General features: G+C 44.0%; 2 protein-coding genes across 2 annotated transcripts in view; one reads left to right on the top strand and one right to left on the bottom strand.

Moving 5' to 3' along the window:
* SSH2 (slingshot protein phosphatase 2) overlaps positions 1-9,022 on the bottom strand; it is an 89,802-nt gene extending 80,780 nt beyond the window's left edge. The window contains exon 1 of the mRNA XM_005493502.4: positions 8,760-9,022. Within this exon, the coding sequence (XP_005493559.2) occupies positions 8,760-8,822 (63 nt within the window). The 5' untranslated portion in view covers positions 8,823-9,022. The remainder of the gene's footprint in view (positions 1-8,759) is intronic.
* EFCAB5 (EF-hand calcium binding domain 5) overlaps positions 8,686-20,440 on the top strand; it is a 33,503-nt gene continuing 21,748 nt past the window's right edge. The window contains exons 1-6 of the mRNA XM_026797180.2: positions 8,686-8,790; positions 9,677-9,712; positions 12,320-12,619; positions 15,614-16,186; positions 19,781-19,937; positions 20,206-20,269. Coding sequence (XP_026652981.2) covers positions 15,624-16,186; positions 19,781-19,937; positions 20,206-20,269 — 784 coding nt within the window. The 5' untranslated portion in view covers positions 8,686-8,790; positions 9,677-9,712; positions 12,320-12,619; positions 15,614-15,623. The remainder of the gene's footprint in view (positions 8,791-9,676; positions 9,713-12,319; positions 12,620-15,613; positions 16,187-19,780; positions 19,938-20,205; positions 20,270-20,440) is intronic.

Raw genomic sequence — 20,440 nt, 5'->3', positions numbered from 1 at the left:
TCATGGATTAGAGATTCTTGAGCACAGCTTCCCCTCCTAATTCTCTTATCATAGCAGTGCAAGCAAAAGCAAAGCTCTGCCTTCTGAACTGCTCAGGCCAGACTCAGTTTGAGATTGACAATCCTGAAGGCCCATGACAACAAACATTTCTGTTACATCCCCAGGACTGCAGCTAAAGACTGCACCTGTTGGAAGAACTGTTGGTTCCTTATCACAGCAGGAAATTCTCACGTTTTACACAGCGTGCTTCCACACCACACAGAGCACTGAACCTGTGCCAAGCCACAGAGAACAAGGCTGCACGTCAGACAAACTATCAGCAAACCTCGGCCAGGAAATCGCTCCCCATCTGCCCCCAGAAGAGACTCCGCACCAAAACCCTGCTGGCATTCTCTCACCCTTCAGGGTTCTTCAGCATCTCCCAGAGTACATGGTAGAATGCAGAGAATGTTCACCACCAAAGTGAAGTTTTAGGAGGGTGGATGTCAAGGATGTCCCACTTCTCAGCAAGTAAATGAAATTCTGACACACACAGACTGTTTCTCACCTCAGCTGTCTCTGTCTTGTACTCACTACGGCTCAAAGCATTCTGTGCTCAACCCGTCCTAAAATCAAACTTGCAAGTTTAAATTTTAAATAAGCTGAGTAATTTTGGGTTGGGTTTTGTGAGGATGTTTAGTTTTGGTTTGTTGGGTTTTTATTACTCTACTTTTTAAATGGGGCACTTCTCAAATTCAGGACTAAGATGTGAGCAAGTGCTCAAGCTTAAAAATTTATTTTGGCTCATTCCATCTCTCAAATACTAAAAAAAAGTTCTCAAACTTTTCCCTTCTCCTCAAGTTTGAACTTTCTCAGTCATATGAGAAGCAGAGAGAAACCCCAAAATAACTGCCTCAGCCATGTATGGTCAACATGAACAGATCTGAGTTAAACAGAGCTTCCTCCCCACCACAGCAGTGTCTGGTTTATGTGTAAAGGAGAAAAATTCCACTTCAAGGACCAGAAGTGTGGGTTGCAGGAGCGTGTGGCACAGTTGTTATCTTTGCAGCATGATGCACAAGATGAAACCAGGGATCTGTACAGTCTATGTGAAAAATATTCACTTCACCCACTGAGACTGTGCAAACTCTATTCCAGTCATACTATAAATGTTAACTAGTAATACCTCCCTTGCCTTAAAGTATCCTACAACTATGGGCAGCTTTTGGGAAGGGGGTTGAAAATATGCTCTGCTCATACTGGTTTTCCCTGATTAACCTTTATTTGAGATTCAGGAGCAGGGCAGAAGCTGCATTGAAGGACAATTCCCTCCCAGCACCAAGGCAGCCACACAGCCAAGTGCCGAGGGATGCAGTGGCAGGCAAACACTAAAAGCAAGAGATAATATATTAATATTTGATTTCCATCTGCAGCTGTACTGACAAGTTTATGCAATATTAAACTGGACCCACACTACAGGGGTAGCTACTGTCTCATGATTCATTAAGAGGTGGAATTCAGGCTTACACATTCTAATAACTGCTGCTGAACCAGAATACTACCAAGGAGGAAGGAACACCACAAAGAACAAAAAGGTCTAAGTTGTCCTGTTTCACTTCACTTTTTGAAGTCACAAGCTTGCTCCCCCATGTAAGCACAACTCAGCTGAAAAAAAACCCAGAGCAAACTCGCAGTAATCAAACTCACTAGATGTTACATAAAAAAATATTTGGTTAGAGTGTGAATGGAATAGTTGTTAACCATTCTGCAATGTGAAAGGGCAAAGGGGAGGGCTGGCACTTCAAAGTTTGCACTTCACTCAGGAGACAATACAGCACGTAGCTGTTTCCTGACACATCTTGAAGCACTGTATTCAAATGCAGTGGTTACAGCATCTCTGAAGAACATGCCCAGAGCTGTTTGTCTTTAAACTATTTAAAACTGCTGAGGAGGACTTTGGAAATGAAAACAAAATAGAAAGACAACAGAAACAAAGAAGAACAAAAAAAGAATCAATCCTTATTCCAGCAACACCTTTATCTCATCACCTAGCACTTCCTCTTGTACCTAGGTTTAGCTGCTGTCTGTAGGTCAGAGGGCTGAGTCACTTCCCTGCCTGCCCCACAGCAGCTCATGAGCTAAATTTCCAGGGTGACACCCTGTTTCCTACTGAAGATGCTCCAGGACTTAGGGAACAGCAGGCTCCAAACGATACCTGCTGCTGTACAAGAAGCTCACAGACATCAGCTGACTCTCTGCAGTCCATTCAGAGCTTCAGAGACCTGTGGAAAACTCCATTTTTAGATGCACTGAGTGAAAGGGTTGGAGTCAGACTACCTCTAACTACCAACCAGCCCTCCTTTGGAAAGCAAAGCACTTTACACATGCAAGGCACATGCCCTATCCCTCCCTCTCATCATCCTGTAAAATGAAAAGATGAAAAGCATGACATGTTTTGTTTCAGGGTTTTTTCTGAAGAATCCTAATGTACACAATTCTCAGATGTCAGCTGTTGAAGCTAAACCAAGCCAGTTGAACAAGTCTTAAAAGTTCTTGCTGCAATTTTAAATATGATAGTTCTGTACATCAAAACAGAAGGGACATGGCAGCAGCCAATGAGAACAGGACAGCAACAGTTCCCTGGACAGGACTGTCTTTCCATATTAAAATTCACTTTTCGGATATTTAATTCAGTTACAAGTTGCAGTCCAATTCCTGAGACAACATCTCTGGAATTCACTTCCCCAAGATCTCCTGTGCTTCTCCACTGGCAGAGCAGTGGAAAGCTCAAGCCTCAAAGGCACCTCCTGAGCTGTGCTATGAGCTCAGCACAGGGACAGTGTGATCCCTGATAAAACACTTCTTTCAAAACAGCTCAGATGAAACACTCTAATGTCTTTGATTACTCCAGTACAAGAAGTTTACACTGTGCCCTTAAGTTCCCCAGTAATTTCACCCTGAAACAACCCCCACCAATGCAATAACTTCATTATTTCCATGAAGCCTCAGTGCAGGAGTCTCTGGGGAGGAAGAGGAGGAGGAGCAGCGCACCCAGGAGCAGCAGCAGGCGTTTCAGCGATGCCAGGGGCGTTTCAGCGATGCCAGGGGCGTTTCAGCGATGCCAGGGGCGTTTCAGCGATGCCAGGGGCGTTGTGCTGGCCGGGGCCATGGGGAGTTCACGTCACAGGGCATTTGCCAGGAGCTCCATGAGCGCTGGCATGCACAGCAAGGGCGCGTCTCACCATGGAAGCAACAAGCTGCTAAACGCTGTGACTCATCTCACAGCAACGGAGCAGCCTGCAATGAGCAACGCTGATAAGATGCATATTCAGAGGAATTCTATTTGGGCAAAAAGCTATTGACACATTCAAAGCCCTGTATACAGAAGCCTCCCCAAACGCTGACTAAAACACATGAGCACACACAGTGCAATATTGCAGTATTGTGATAAGACATTTTGTAGGTGGTTGGGTTGACAGTAATTTTATATGGCCCAACTGAGAAATGCAAAAATGGCTTTTAGCCCTCATAATTTTTTTACCCCTTTAAACAGAGGAACAGTTTCCAGCCAAAAGGTAAGAAACAGTGTGTGCCTTGCTTCCAATAAGTCTCACCTCTTTCTTCTCCTGCTTCCAAGGCTCCCCTTTTATGCAAAATATATGAGCTTCACTGTCACTACCTAATAATCAAATTAAAAGGACCCTCAGGCAAATCACTGGCACAGAGTGGAGATATCTTTAATTCAGACTGAACTAAACAACTGGAACACCTGGAGCAGGCAGCTGACCAGCCCAAGTGCTCTTGAGTGGCAGGGCCAGCTCATGTGAAGGCAGCACTGCTCACAAAGCAGCAGCTCCATTTGTGCTTCTCGCTAATGGCATCAGCAGGAGTCAGACGTGGAGACTCAAAGCCTGCAAAGAGCCCCCTGCTTCAGCTGGCCCTGGGAGGATGTGGCTTGTTGTGACTGAAGAATGAAACCCTGAGCTGCAGGCTGTGATCAGGGAGCAGCTTCACTGAGCTAAGCTGCCCAAAGGCTATTTCCTTTTTTTTTTCTTTTTTTTTTTTCATTTCCCAAGACAGAAGAGTTGCAGCTTTAGATCTTTCAGGATTTTTTCCACTAACTGGAAATCCTCAGGCATTACCCCTGCATAAAGGCAGCTCTCTTACACTAAAATATTTCCAGCAGACTGCTTTGTGGATGGCAGTCTCCGCTCAAAATAGCATTTTCCACTTAAATAAATATGTCATTGGCTCCCAGAATGACTGTAGATGCCACTGTACCCTGTCCTTTTCAACTTATTTTTATTTCTTAAAGAACAAGAATCAATACTGGTCAGGTAGTGACTCATTACAGCATCACAAGCTATTTGCATTTTCAAATTACAAGCTCCTTTTCAAAACACAAGAATTTATGTGCCACCGGAACTCAAGAGGTGAAAACTGAAATCAAGCTATCATTGAGATATGCTACCAAAGGAATTAGATCTCTTTTAAAAAGTGAAGATTTTTTTCATGCGCTCTGCAAGTTTTAAGAGTGTTTCTCAGTGGTTCTCAGTGAGGCTCCAATTCCACTGTCATCATCCTCCTCCTCAGCTGCAAATGCTGTTCTCACCTCTAAGGGGACATTGCATTTCATGCAGATCCTAGAGGAGACCTGCTCAGTGTGAATACAAGAGGCAGCAGAAATTCCAGAGAAGCTCTTCTGCCACAGTTTAACCACCAAACTGCTTTAGGAACAGCAGAGTCTCACCACACATGAATGCATTTACACACACAAAAATGATCTGTGCTCCAACAGCCTGCTCTTGTCCAGCTGGAGAGAAATCATCTTTTAACAACACAGCATCACACCCAGCAAGAGGTGGAGGCCTCCTGGTTCCCTCACAGGGCTTTCAGCAGAAATTTAAAAGATGGGAAGTTACAGATCACCTCACTGAAGCAGTTTTATCTCCCAAATGGTGGCACCAGAGGAAACAGGTACCTGTGGGGCACTACAAGGTTTGCCTAAAGCAGGAATCAGCTCATTCTTCTGGGCCACTGCCTCCAAAACCTTCAGTTTTCAGAATGAACTCTGGCTATGCCTGAAAGACATCAGCTGGAGAAAACCAAGAAACAACAGATGATCTTACTGGTCAGAGCATCTTCAAATATTAGGCATTCCTAACTTTACTAAATATTTCATAAGAAGCATCTGATGGCCCAGCTACATTTTAGTTCCTCCAAAAATCACCTCTCCATAACCTTACCCATGCAGCAGCAATCAAGATCTTGACTTATTTATTTAAAAAAAAGGAAACTAGAAAAAATAAGTTCTATGTGAGATAGACTGGACTTATCAATGATTAAGTCAATTCACAATTACCACATTGTCTAACAGCAATTACAGGACCAGGGGGAGAGAAATGTTATATTTAGCTTCCCCATAAAGACGTGGGGAAAATATTTCCTGAACATTCTACCAGCAAGGAGCTTCCAAGCACAACATGACAGACACTCCCAAACACATTTCCAGGCCTATGCTTCCTGCTCAAGCTGTTCTCCTGGGATGAAGGAGGGGAAGTCCAATGCTTTAGGTTTTAATTTGCTTTAGCATATTTTTTTTCCCCAAACTGTGCATTTTAGAACAATATATACCCAGTGTCTCCTCTCTTTTTGGGTCAGTCGGTCCCTTCCAATAAAAGCATATTGCCTCCCTCAGGGTAGGGAAGACAAGTGAACTGTGAGAGCAGCCAGGGCCAGATTGCCTGCCCAGCTTCTTCACTTTCAGGAAAGAGATATAATCAACAAAAGGAAAATACCACTTTTCAGAAATTACAGATCCAATTTTTTGGTACCTGTGCATCAAAAATACCTTAAAAGGCCAAGTTTCAACAGATTAATTTCAATACAGGTGATTATCAGCCAAGAACTGCATTGAACAATGCATCAGCATTAGCACTAAGGAGCTCATGGCATCTTTGTATTTTACTGTAGCATGGCCCTGTCTGCCACCCCTTTTTGCTAACATGGCACATCAGAAGACAACTGCTCTGCTGCAAGGATTGAAGATTGCAGTCTTATTTCTCAAGCAACTGCATAACCAAAGGCCAAAACAAACAGCAAAAGTCTGGACAGACAATTAAAGGAATTTTACAAGTCATCAAGCAACCAGAGGGCTGTAAATGTATAATCAACACTTTGCATGAACTGCCCTGAAATGAATGCTCATGAGATGCTCTGTGGCAATGGGAACAAGATAAAAACCTATAAATAAAAGCTGTCCAATTTCAGAGTGATTCAGATCAGCTATTCCCCTGAATCTGTAAGAGCCAATTATAACAGTTTATAGGGCACACTTAATGCAAAAAATCCAGTTTGAGGACACCAATTTCACCCTTTCTCCTTGTCTGAGAAGTTTATCTCTGAAGCAAAAAGACATCAAGCAATTTAAAAAGAGAATCCTTTTCTGTCCTCAAAATTCTTAGTGACCTGGAAACAGAATTAGACACAGCCATATGCTTGCACACTCACATGCCTCTCCTTGCCCACAAGTTGAAGCAGATAAGTTCCAGCAGTTACCAGATAATCTTTGCTCCAAACAAAGGACAGACCCTTACCCTACTGATAAAATTATTGAGCAAGATGAGCTTTCATTTAAAGAGGTAACCTGGGGACAGTCACCATCAGTTTACTACAGATTGGTTGAAACAATTTGATTCAAAACTGAAAGAATCAAGTCCTGCTGCTGCAGCTGACAGGGATCCAGGAGAATGGCAAGTGTGGGAGGCTTAGGACCAAAACCTCCTTAAGGACTAAAAATGTGCCTGCCCTGCTCACAAACCCTCAGCAGCTGAGGAAGGAGAAGCATCTGAAATGATAAAGATTTGATTGAGAAACAAGAAGTTTGTGGCAAAGGAGGAACACAGCTCTAACAGAAGGAGGGAGAAACAACCCACCCCAGCTATCTAAGGGGCTAAAAGGGCAGCCCAACCCTGAAGTGTGGTTAGGAAGCTGCAACAAGAAATGCAGAAGTGTTCAAACAATAGAGTTAAGATCATGATGAAAATCAAGTTCACTTTACACTCCAGGAGGAGTCTGAGAAAGCAGAAGTAATTACAAAGCCCAAAAGCAGGCCAGGAATATGCCACACACTTATTTCTGGTACAGAATACACCTCCATATCATGTCATGGGACAAAGAGAATATAGACACATAAACCCAAGGCTGCATCCTCTGGATTCATCAGGCTCCACAGGGAGTTGTTTATATATTTAACAACTAAGTAGTATCCAAATATCAGCACGATTTTAATTTAATTTAATTGGTTGGGAAGCAGCCTGGCTGTTGTAGATGGAAAAGCTTTAGAGAATACAACTAATTGTTCATATATATATAAAATATTTGACAAAGAGAGGGTCTATGCATCCAAGTGGGAGAAAGAAGGAAGATGCATCCAAATGGGAGAAAGAAGGAAGATGCCAAGAGAGACCCATCTATTCTCACTAGATGCATTCAATGCTATAAATGTATGGGAAAAGGAATAGTGGAAAGGGTAAGGAAGTCAGAGGGGGAAGAAATCTCTGAAGTAATGCAGCACATTAATATTTATAGCAGGTAAGTATAAGTGAAATTAATCTGTGTTGCTAAGTAAACATATCTTAGGAGAGACATGGGAATGAAAGAGGGGGAAAAAACGAGGTAAGTGTTCTGACAGCTAAAATGCCATTGGGGCAGGCAGGACCTGTCAAGCAGCTGATCCAGTTTCAGAAGAGGTTACCTAACACAACGAGAAATATTTTCAGAGTAGTTGGCTTTTTCATTCCCCCCCACTGAGGATGGAAGCCACTGGGATTTCAACTATTCTCTTCCTCCAAACATTTGCAAATCAGGCCTAACAGCAGTGTGATAATGCATGGGGTTTTTTAAGGATAAATGCTAACTTAGAACTAAGCGTACAGAAGTGAAAGCAGAGCTATTTTAATTTTCATCCTCGACTACATCAGAAACAGCACATGGGGGGTAGGTAGCAGCTTACAGGGTTAACATGCAGGGGTTTACAATAGAGAAATACAAACAACAAACAAAACAACAGCCTGTCCCAAGTTTAAAGAGCATGGAAAGGCAGAAGCCTTCAAAGCTGCCTGCCCAACCCAGGGCAGCGATGGGAACATCTGTCCTGCCGCACATCCCACTCAGGGATTTGGAATCTGGCCGTTTTGTGTCTCTCCTGGGCTTGACACAGCCCTATGGAGGTTACATGAACCGTTCTAAAAAAGGGGGCAGAAAAGCACCTGAGCTGCCCGCGAAGGCAGAGCAGGCACTGGGGATACCCAGAGGGTGCTGTCAGATGAGATCAGCTGAGCACGGCCGGAGCCCCAACCGTGTCAGGTCGCTTCCACACCACGCTTCCCGCCTCTCCTACCGCATACAATGAACACAGAATAAACCCGGCGGATTTATGGCAGCAGCCCCGCGCCGCCGCATCCTTCACTGAGGGGCTGGGCATGACCGGGACCCTGCGATACCACGAGGGCCGGCAGGGAGCTGCCCTGCCCCAGCCCGGGCCTGCTGACGGGCATCGGGACCCCCGCCCGTCCCCTCGGCTGTCAGCAGGCCACAGCCCGGGGGTGTGCGAGCCCCGTTCCCGGGCACCGCGGGCCCGCATCGCCCCCGGCCCGGGGCCCGGACCCCGGCGGCAACGGGGGTTGAGGCGGAGGGGGTGCGGCGCATGCGCAGCACCGCGAGCCGGACCCCAACGGCCGCCGAGCGCCGCGCTGCCCTCAGTGCCCGCCGGGACTCACCGAGGCGCAGGGGCTGGAGGTGGCGCTGGGGGTAGGCGAGCGCTGCACCGTGACCAGAGCCATCGAGGCGCGGCGGGGCCCCCCCGTCCGGCCGTCCGGCGGGGGCCTCACTCCATGGCGGGGACAGGGGAAGGGAGCGGAGCGGAGGTGGCGCGGCGGCGACGGCCGCAGGGGGCGGCAGCGGCAGCAGCTCCGCGCGCGCCCGCGGCCTCTCGCCGACTGAGGCGCGGCGGGGCCGGGCCGGCCGGGCACAATGAGGCGCCAGCGCGCACGCGCCGGCTGTCAGCGCGCGCGCGGCGCCGCCCCCTGGCGGCCGTGCCGCGTTAACCCCCGCGGCGCCGGCGGCTCCTGAGGGGTTCGGCGCTCCGAGCCCCGGTCCCTGAGGGGGCTGCGGTGGTCTGGAGGGACTCGACATCCTCACCCCGGCCCATGAGGGGGCTGCGATGGGCTGGAGGGGCTCGACATCCCCACCCCGTTCCTGAGGGAGCTGGGGTGCCCCGGCATCCCCACCCCGGTTGCTGAAGGGGTTTCGCCATCGCCCTCTCAGTCTCTCAGCCTCATAGGTGGATTTTATTAATTTATGTCAGCAGGGCACCCCCAGAGTGTCTCCTGGCTGGTGATGGTTTGAGGAATCCCATACCACCGGGAGCTGTGATGATGGATATGGCAACCCCTGGTGAAAGTTGGCATTAATGGTCACATAACGGAGCTTTTCCTTGGATTAGGCAACTACAGTAACTCCATAGTGAAAGCAGCATATAACACCTCTTCATACATCAATGCACACGCCCAAACACCAAAAACCGAGTCTAGTGATTACATCTTAAGCATTCAAACATTCCCAGATACAGAACTGTTGGGTGTTTGGGGCTCTGAAACAAAGGGTTAAGTGCTATTAAACTTCATTTGCTTTGCAGTTTCAGCCTAGTGCCACCGAATATCATCAGAAGGAGGTAATTTGGATCAAGAATCTACAAAATTCATGGGAAGGAGGTGACTGGGATCAAGAATTGTCTCTTGGGCATTGAATGACAACATTATATATGATAACCAGAAACTGTTATAAACTTTAAACAGAGCAAACTCTTTGTCAGGAGTGTGTATCAGCCCATAGATTCCATTTATTATCCATTATTCCATTCATGGCTGATGCTGTTTCAATCTGTTCCTCAGGTTGATAGCACATTTAAGAACTGGAGAAGCCACATGGTTTCTCTTTAGGTTATTCCCCAGTTAAAATAATGATCAGGGAGGCTCCTGTAGCTGGGCTGGGCTGCAGTGAAGTCAGGCTTGCTAATGGAGCATTTTGCCTCCTGGTGGACGGGTGAGGATGGAGGATAAAGGATGGAGGACAGGCTCCCTAAATCGGACTAAACTGAGTTTAGAGTGCAAGCCAGAGTCTTGAACGTGGAAATGTGAGGCTGCTCTAGGCCCATAGCTCATGTTCAAGTATGTCTGCATTGATAGAGAGAATTGATAGAAGACTGAAATACCCAGAATATTGTAGCCATTCCCTCACCTGAGACTGGTGTTTCATTCTGGATTTTGATCAAGTCATGCAGGGATTACTATCAAGAAATTATTATTTAAACCAAGTTCCAAAGTAGACTTTTGTGTAATTTTCATACACCCTGTAGATCTTCCAGGTATTTGAACAGCAAACACTTTTTAAAAACATTTACCACAGGTAAACAATGGAGTTGCTATCTACAGTTCACTAAAAGTCTGACATATCAGTTATTAGCTACAACAACCACAAATTGTGACAGTTCCCCAGCCTCTAGAAAGGTGTAATTTGCATGTGCAATGTTTTGGGGTTTTTTAGCAGCAGAATTTAAATGTGGAGGAGGAAGCTATAAGGCAGATGTATTGGGATTGAAAAGAGCAATTAGAGGGCAGGCTGTGGTCACAGCATCAGGGTTGGTACAAAAAACAGACTGGAAGCTTGTGGCCTTATTCCTTCCTGTGCTGTGGTCAGCACCTGCTGCTTCAGCCCAGAGTAGCATTTCAAAGAAGTGGAGCTGTACATGAGCTGGTTTTGTACACATTTCCAAAACTGACTATTTAATACACTGCAAACATTTCCCTGGCTAACACAACTTATTATTACTACATGTTAGGGCTTTTATTACACAATCTTGGCATCAGCTGCAAAAGACAACAGAGTGCTCCCAAAATGTATCTTACAGAGAAAAACAAAAAGAAAAAAAGATAGAAGAGGCAATTCCAGCAAAACATCTGTGATGACATATTCAGCCCATTATTTTGTCAACAGTGCAAGTATTTGGTGGCATAATAAAAGGATACACTTTGCTTAGCAAAAACATCAAGGAATAACAGCCAAGTTAGACTACAATTAAAGGTTTGCTTAACCCATGGGATTCCACTTCCAGAAAAATAAAAATAGAGGTGTTTTGATCCATCCTTCTAAGTTCTAGTTGTATATTCTTGTTTGGGGGTTGAAAAAAAATCACTTTTTTTTTTTTTAATTTATGTTTCATTCTCAAAAAGTTTTATAAGTTAATCATAATAGCAACAGAATTCTGAATTGCAAAGGGGAAAAACCAAGCCCACCTGGGAGAAGAGATAACAGGAATTAATCATGAGCAAACTGCTTTGAGGAAGAAGGGCACAATCCAGTTTAAAGCCTCATTTTAAATTACTCCTGAGCTCTAATTTTCTGCTTCATTTTGTTAACATAATTGATGCTAGACTTCAACACATCTTGGAAATGCACTGCAATGAGCATATTTCCTTCTGATACGTTTCTCCAAATACATAGCAAAGAAATTATAATTTATTATGGTGTATTTTTCACATGAAAGTTGACCTCCTCTATTTCAAGGTTTCTTACAGGCTATCCCATGAAATGGAGACTAATAGAGGGCAGGGCACCTTGACAAATACCATAAATAAAGTCACAGTTCAGTTTTCCTTCAGGTAGGCAATCCAAAGGTTTTGCCACTTCCATTATAAAATACAAAGAAAGAAATAGCACTAGATAAACCTCATTTCCTGGCAGAAATTGCCGTAAGTTTCTCAGTTGGAAGTTGTGCCTTACCCAAGGGAATTGCTGAACAGGCACCTGATTTACATTCGTGTAAATGAGTGCACAATGCCTGTTGTAGATGTATTTGTCTTTTGCCTTCTCCTTTTCCTGTCATATTATTCTTCAAAGAATATAGGAGAGATTATGAAAGGGGATTGATCAAATTCCTTTAGATTCAGGTTTAAAAGCAGTCTGACAAAATGGCACCGTGCTCTCCCCCCTCGTTAATGCTTGTGTGCCTTTCCTGCAAGGCTGCTTCAAAGCAACACAAGAAAGAAAGCCTGAAAATGTTTAAATTGAGTTTGTAATTAATTTCTTTTTATGTCTGAGATTCTCACATCTGGTTAACACAGTCCTCCCTTCAGCTGGTAATGGGCTTGAGACAGTTCTGGACTTTGTGAGCCTTGAATCTGAAGGTAACCTGTCACTGGCACCTGCAGATTCTCTGTTTGTGCCCTTAATGTTCTCTGTTGCTATTCATAGTCTTTTCTCGATTTTATTTTATTTTCAGTCATGTGATGCAATGTTCTAAGTTCAGTACAGAAGAGTCTGTTGGGCTGTGCCACAGCCAAAAGACAACCTACAGCAATTTTGAACGTGGAAAGACATAGCAACCTTTGGGATTATTGCTTAGCAACTGCAAACACACAGAGGAGTAAAACTCACAGCCCAGCTCCACAGCAGGTCTGAGAAATCCTTAATTCACTTCAAGATTTTTAATGGTTGATGGGCATATATGAAATCCCTGTTGATTTGCAAAGCCACTTTGAATGCAGGAGGAATAAGATCTATTTTGATACCTGCTCCAAAGGTAAGAAAAACAGTTCTTCGAAGCTTCAGAAAGCAAAGGAGAAAATGTTTCTAAATTTTAATTGTAAATTGTATTGAAAAGATCATGTATGAAAAGGGTATTGGGCTTTTTGTGATGAGATTAATATGCTCTATGAAACACATAAGGGGAATGCAAAATTATTTCTGAGCAATAGAATGTCAAAGAGATTGAACTTTGTTTTTGAAAGGACTTTTATAACTCAAACATCTAGAAAATATTTACCTAAACAAACTTTAGTCGTTCCTGGCTTTATCCCACCCATCAAAATTCTCTTAGAGAATAACAATGAAGCCGTAAGAATATTGTTTATGAGCACATTTGGGTTTTCTACAGGGAACACTGAGATAATCTTTTTGTACCTGCAGGGATTCCAGCAAGGATATTTTTCTTACAGGAAAGGAGCCAGGGAAGTGGCATCCTACTAAATAATGGAAAGCTTATCTTGCCTTCAGCTTGAACAAAGGCTTACAGGAAACTTTATATCACACTTCAAATTTCCTGGGTGTTTCTAGAGCTTGCCTCTGTGCTCCATGCTCGCTGTTATTTGGGCTCCAGTTGGGAGTGCCACAGGCCCTGAGAGCTCCCAATATTATTGTAAAATCATAGACTTGTAGAATCAGTACGTTTGCAAAAGACCTCCAAGATCATTGAATCCAACATTTGACCAAACACCACGTTGCCAGTGTGACCATGGCCCTGAGTGCCACGTCCAGTTGTTTCCTGAGCACTCCCAGGGATGGTGGCTCCATCCCTTCCAATGCCTGACCACCCTTTCAGTGGAGAAATTCTTCCTTATGGGCCAAATTCTCAACTAACGAAAATCACTGAAGGTTATGAGCCAATGGAGTCTTATCCATTGTGTGTCTCTGTAATCCTCCACAGATCCCAAGTTTCATGGCCTGATTGTAGCATTCCTTTGTTGTTTATTTTTTTTGTTTGTTCTTCCATACCCTCTTAGTCTTCTCCATCTGTGCTGCATTAAAGCCCCGGGCACAGCTCTCCATGCTCTGCTTCCATTCCTGGAGTTACGTGGATGCCATGGAATGGAGACAGAACAGTCACACTGCTTGTTTCATGTTTTGTTTTGGTCAGAGACATGGAGATCCTTCACAAACATTTACCAATCCTCAAAACCATCCTAACAAAAGGTTGAGAGCAGTGTAGAAAACATATTCATCATCTCTCAGAATCAGCCACCTCATAAAGCAGAGTGCAGTTGTCACTTTAACATTGCACAGAAACTGCAGAGGGTTTCATAAAGGATGTTTAAGAAATAACAGAAGTATTTGAAACTACAAGAGCAGTTTATTTTGGCACAACAAAACCAGCTGATTTGGAATGTGACCAGAACATTTGGTTAACACCCTGCTTTGAACCAAGGACTCTGGTTTTACAGCTTGTTGAAAGGAACTCATCTAAGCAAGGAACAATTCCACAGGGTGGACAGGTTTCCCTTTCTACCATTGTAAATCCTTTCCAGCTCATGTCCTTTGGTGGCAAAACCAACCACCAACCTAAAACCTTCTCTGTGGGTCAGGTAGGCAGCTTGAGCCATCCCATTCTCAGCAGGAATGTGCCTTTGGAAAAAATTTACTAGAATCTGCCAACAAACCCATTGAGAAAACAAACCTAGAAATTTAATGCTGTGATGCATCCCACCCATCCAGGCAGTATTTGTACTCCAGCAGTGTTAATGAACCAGAAGGTCAACATATTCATAATTAAATTTGTGTGCCAGGAGGGCTGTAGATCACATTTATGCATTTCCTGGAAAGCTGAACTGCTTCAGAACAGCTACAAATGCTTAAACAGGAAGAGCAGTGCATATCAAAAGCAGTGCTATTGCTATGGATACTGAAAGACCTCAGTGAAAAGCACTTTTAAATAAAAACTTGAAGAGGGTAGAGTGGCAACAAGTTCAGATTGGAGTTTCATCTCTCATTTGGAATGGTTTTAAATTATTTTTAATATCACCCTTCCCTTGCTGTTGTTTAACACTGACCTGGGGGATTTTCAGCATGCTGCTGACTTTTCATGCTTTGAATCAAGTAGTAGCCAGTCTTCTGCTCCATTCTGTGAGTGTTAATCCCATTCCAGATGCAGACAGTTATGCATTGAGATATATAGGGACATTTTTCAAATTGTGAGCAGCTCAGTTGCTTCCTGATATTTCACAGAATGAACATTTTAAGCAGCGAAGTTCTTGAAATTGTAAAGGGATTATTATTTTACAGTGTGATCTACAACATCAACATTATTGTGTGAGCAACTGAATCACAGAATTCATGGTACAGGTTTCTCCTTTCTGTAGGACCTCTGCTGACCCATGCACCTGTGTCCTTGCTACCTTAACAAAATGTCCAGAGCAAAAAATAGTTGCCACGGTTGAAGTTAAGCAGTTTGTGGGACAAGAACAAGATTCCTCACTGTTCTTCACAGCCTCAGAAAAGCTGAAGCAGAGGAAGCATGTAGAGGAATCTTGCTCATGGGTATCTGGAATTTTCCATTACTTGCTTCCTTTGTCTCATATCCACTGGATTTCCTGGAGGCAGGGAATGGACCTAAACAGAAATGATGTGCTGGGGGTAAGAGGATTCCACTGGTTGGAACTGGGGGGACAAGTTCCAAGCCCTGTTCACTGATTGGTTTTTGAATCTCTAAGTGACCTGGAATTAATCATTCCCCTTTTGTGTCTCAGTTTCTTCTGCCCTAAGAAAGGAACACATTAATTTAGTTGCTCTGTCTCCAAGGGCTCTTGTGATACATAATTAATCTTTATAAATCATTTACTGATCTTTGAAGTAAAGGGTCTGTATTTATTTAAGAGTACCAAGCAGCAGTAACAGAATAAAAAAGGAACATAGAAAAAATATTAGTTAATGCCTAACAATAGACTTTATTCCTGTGTCACCTGTTAGGGCACTGCTGCATCTTTTGACATTACATAACAGCTCCGTTTTTTCTGTGTCACAGCAATTGAGGTATGGCTGCTCAGCCAGAAGAATCAGCCCAGTCTGCAGATCTACAAAATCCTGAACTTGGACATAAGGATGGGACTGCAACAGAGATGCAAAGCAATCAGGGGGGTCATGAACTGCCACATCCTCATCACTACATTTCCTGGAAAGAGTGTTTTCATGAAAAGGTACAGCAGAGGTGTCTGAGTCTGCAGGAGACACAGATGAGATTGGTTCAAGCACAAAAGGCAGAAGAGGCAAAGGTGAGGAGGAGAGAACCTGGGGACTGCCTGGCCAGAGATTGGTACAATGAGGAGAAGACACTCGACACTCGCCTCTATTTGCTCGACAACCTCCTCCCTACATTAATCCCAGGAGCAGAAAACTTGTTAATGGCAGTGGAAAGAAACCATGTGCTTGTATCAGACCAAGACCCAACCAGATTTAAGCCCACTAATTATCTTGCAGAATACCTGATGAGGCACAACCCTCAGTACAGTGCTCCTACAAAACCAGGCCCATACCTGAGAGAAATGGAGGCGGTCTCGGAGGAGCTCAAATCTCTGAGGCAAGGTACAACATCACAGAGGTGAGAGCCCTGACAGGGTGGCTGGGCACAAGGCCACAGCTGGTGTCTTGGTCTCTGTTTTGGTGTCCCTGCAGCCTGGCTGGCAGAATCTTGAGCAAAACACACCTTGTGGGGTGCAGTGCAAGGAATTTATTTGTCTCATAAAAATTTGAGAAGCAGGACAAATACCAGAACGTGGCACACAAAATGAAACACTAGTTGTTCCTGTTTAAGGCAATATTCTGCCCTTCACAAGGATATCATTCCTCCTTAGCCTCTATCTTAATAACACATGAGCAATGCAAACTGCTTCCAAACTGGTCTAGCTTAGTGACAGCAGCTCTTTGGGACAGGTGTTAGTATAAAAGGTCTGGAGACCCTTCAGATAGTTTCTTCTCTAGTCTTCCAAACTTAATAAAAACACAACCTTTTTTTCCTCCTTCAGGATGATTTCTCTTGACCAAGCCAACAATATTGTCCTGGCATATTGTAGAAACTCCTTCACCCAGGTTTACATTAGATGAACAATAATTTATTTCCATTGCTCTGTTCAGGAAAATATAGATGTAAACTTTTCAGTTCATAGAAGATCCAGAGGTGATTGTGATTAATGTCAAAATTACTCATTCACTACTAGATCACTTTATTCTGTATCTGTGTTTGTAGAATAATGACTTCTGTTTGAATGACTCTCTATTTGCATAAATAGTGCATACACCTTGAAAATTGGTTTCAGTGTCAGGAATTAGGGAAGTAAAATGTTGACATGTCTTATGCAAAAACCCTAAATGAAGATAATTAAAGTTCCCAGTATTATAATGCTTAAAAGGATATGTTAAGTCTCTCTATCTGAGCTTCTGTCTCCACATTTCCATTAAACATACTGCTGCAGTTTGTAGGAACATGCCTGATGTGAGTACAACAAAGCAGTGTGAGAAGTGAATTTCATACAGTCACTGATAAAAGAATTTCAGTTTCATTTTCTATTTTTTAAATGTTGGTCCACTATAACAAATGAGCTGGGGAAATAAGTCTTTCAGTGAGTTTTCACTCGAGCACAGACTGTTCTGGGGGGATGTTTAGGATGTCAGCCTTGCCACGCCTTTGCTTTGGGAACAGTTTTATCATTCCTGTTGCTTCACAGAGGGACACCTGGATATCTCTCTTTTATTTTGAAAAAGTAATTGAACTAAAATGCATAAAATCTCCTGGGGTTTTGAAGTGGGCTTTTGTTGAATACAAAGTGTTGGCTACCCATGACCTGTTATCTTGACCTTGGCTGTTAAGCCCATTTTTACATTTGGAGACAGGTTCTGCATTTGTAGCTCTCAGAACTGAGTCAAAGGAAGTGACTGTCAAGACTTAAAGAAATAAATATCTCCATAGACAGCATTGCCAGGGGGGTTCTGTAATCGTGGCTGTAGCAGGTTTTGCATATCCACTGGTAGTAGTACCACGGGATTTGCATTCACAGCAGCTCAGGATTTACATATTTGTGATGACTGTATTGTGGGATTTGCATGGGATTCTTAAATCACAGCAACACAGGATTTTAACAGCACCACACAGCAGTGAGACTCCTCATGTGAGTCACTGGATTTAAACAGGCTGGAATTGTTACAAGAGCAATGCCAGTCTGTGCTTAACACCTCTCACATAAGCAGCAGAAAGGTGAGGAATGAAATTCTGGCCCCAATGAAGGTCCTGGGAGCCTTGGCATTACCTTCAGGCAAGGCAAGATTCATCACAGGTTCCCATCTAACACTTTTCCATCCTCACTGAGCTCTCTTGGACTTCCTCCAGTTTCTCCTTAGCTGCCACCTGACTGGGAGTCAAGGCAGGAAGGAGAACAGATGGGAGAAATTCCTTATGCACATGGACTGATACCTGAAGCAGAGCCTTTGTCCAGGGATGGGAGTCCTTCAGGCTGAGTCACCCAGCCCTGTGTGGGAGGCAGGCAGCTCTCTTCCTGAGGAAACATGTTTGGTTCTGCAGGGAGAAGTCACCTCGCTGCCATCTCATCTTTTCTGGAAATGTCTGATCCAAAATGAGCTCACTTTGCAATGGGTGGTGCCTGCTACTGTTACCCCTGTTTTGCCATTTTTGTCTGGGAGACACCAGGCAGAGGATGCAGCTGCCCAGTTTCAGGACCCTAGAAATGAATGCAGAACTGCAGCCCAGTGCAGGGGCAGCACAGGATGTAACTTGTGCTGGACACTGCCCAAATTAATCACCAGAGCACCTGGGCAGCCCTGGGCACAGCCCAGGCTCTGCTTCCAGTTTGCAGACAGAGGAGGATCTACCTCTTCAAATGGTCTGGTTTTCTCTTTCTGCTGCATGGGAGAAAAATCTGTTTGTCCACTTAAGTTGGTACCTGCTGCATTCCTTCTCTTCTCCAGCTCTGGGAGGGAGTCAGAAGTTGGGAAAATATTTTACCCTTCCCCTGCTATCAAAGTGCCCAAGGCTGAGCTGCCTCAGCAGCACTTGTGCAATGCCCACCATGGATTAAGGAACCAAATGATTCATTAAGAAACCTCTGTGATAAATGGCCATGAAGAACAAGGACCTTGTGATAAAACTGACTGTGATCAAAGTGTATTGCTGTGACATGTAAAACAGGTCTTTATGTTCATTACAGAAAATATTGATGGGTTGTAATTTGTAGGATGACCCCAGAGGAAAGGAAAAGGGCAGGGAGAGGGTCAGCCCATTTCACAGCATGTGACACACAGGGGGAAGAAGGGAGCAGGAATCCTTAGCTAAAATGTAGTTTTTGGAGCTGTCAGGTACAAAAGAGGAGCAATTCCCCTTTCTCTGAATAGCTACAAAGGGTGTGAAGGCCATGAAGACGAGCAGCTGCCTCAGTGCAGAGAGATTCCAGCAGCCTCCATGAACAGGAGCTGTTCTCTCCGTACGAACTGATCATCTGGCTTTAAGCATTTTGACCTTCCTAAAGAGTTTTTTCCCCATTTCATGAATTAACAAAGTCGAAATCAAAGCAGATGAGTTCAAGATCAATTTTATTCACTTCTTTTGTTGTGTGAAATGGAGGATTGGGAAAAAAATATGGCTGGGTGTTTAGAGAAGCAAAGAAAACAGAAGCAGGAAGAAAGGGAGCTGACTGCTCCAAACCTGCAAACTCCATGTGTTGAAAATGATGGAGAGGCTGAGGTATTATGCCTGTCCTAAGGCAGTGAGGGCTCTATTGTGTGAGGCTGATTCAGAAATTTTATTGAACATTGTTCTTTGCCAGTGAAGTGCTTGTGTGAAAAGGTACTTGAGTTTGGAGACAATGAAGACTGATGCAATTTTGTTGGTAAATCAAGCATAGCAAAATTATGCACCTGTCTCCCTGCTAGAATTGAAAGGAAATTGAAGGACATCTACACAATAAATGATGAATGTCATTATAAATGTGAAGGTAAAATGTGTCACTGTTGAAATGACACAAAACTAGGAGAGCTGCACAGATGATTTTCCATTAAATGTCTTCCACATAGACAGGAATTTCAGCAAAGAGTTGCTTCCTTTTGTTTTGTTCTTTAGGGTAGGCTTAATCACTCTTAAGTATGCCTGTGATGGTCTCTTTCTAATCCATGTTCCCATGTCCTACAGGCTGGTCCAGATGAGGGCTGAGGCAAAGAAGATGTATGAGGAAAGGGAGGAGGTGGAAAGACAGAAGGCTGAGGAGACAGCAAGGAGAAAGGAGGTGTTGGCAGCTCTGTTGAAGGAGTGGACAGTGGATGCCCATGAAAGAATCCCAGGAGCCCTGGTAACTGGGAGAGATCCTGCTCTGGTTGTTGCAGACAGGATGAAAAGGACATTTGTGCTGGTGCCATGTGCCCTGGCATGGCAGCATGGGGCACAAGCACAAGCATGGTGGCTCTGCCACCACAGGATCAGGGGACAGAGCATTGTTCACAAATCTTATCTATGTGTAAGACCCATGACTGGCCCATATATCTGATTATTCTGGGTGATTTATTTTAGTAATTGTCTACTGTTGTCTGCATGACACAGGCTATTACCTTGATTTTTAGGTTCAGAGTGCCTTGAGGTTTTTTCCAGATGTCACTGATTCTATTCCTGAAGATATGAGAAAAGGCAAGTTTTCAATGTGTCTTCCTTAGTTTTATTGCTGTGATCTGAATTCTGATGTGAACTATGAGCGAACAGCAAATGGATTTGATAACAGAGAAAGGATCTCCAAGGGTAGTTACATCAGGATGTCAGATCTTCAGATCGATTGGAAAGAGACTGAACCACCATGTAATT

The sequence above is a fragment of the Zonotrichia albicollis genome, chromosome 22 (genome assembly GCF_047830755.1).
Source record: "Zonotrichia albicollis isolate bZonAlb1 chromosome 22, bZonAlb1.hap1, whole genome shotgun sequence".
Taxonomy (NCBI): Eukaryota; Metazoa; Chordata; class Aves; order Passeriformes; family Passerellidae; genus Zonotrichia; species Zonotrichia albicollis.
This window is presented reverse-complemented; position numbering and strand designations above follow the sequence as displayed.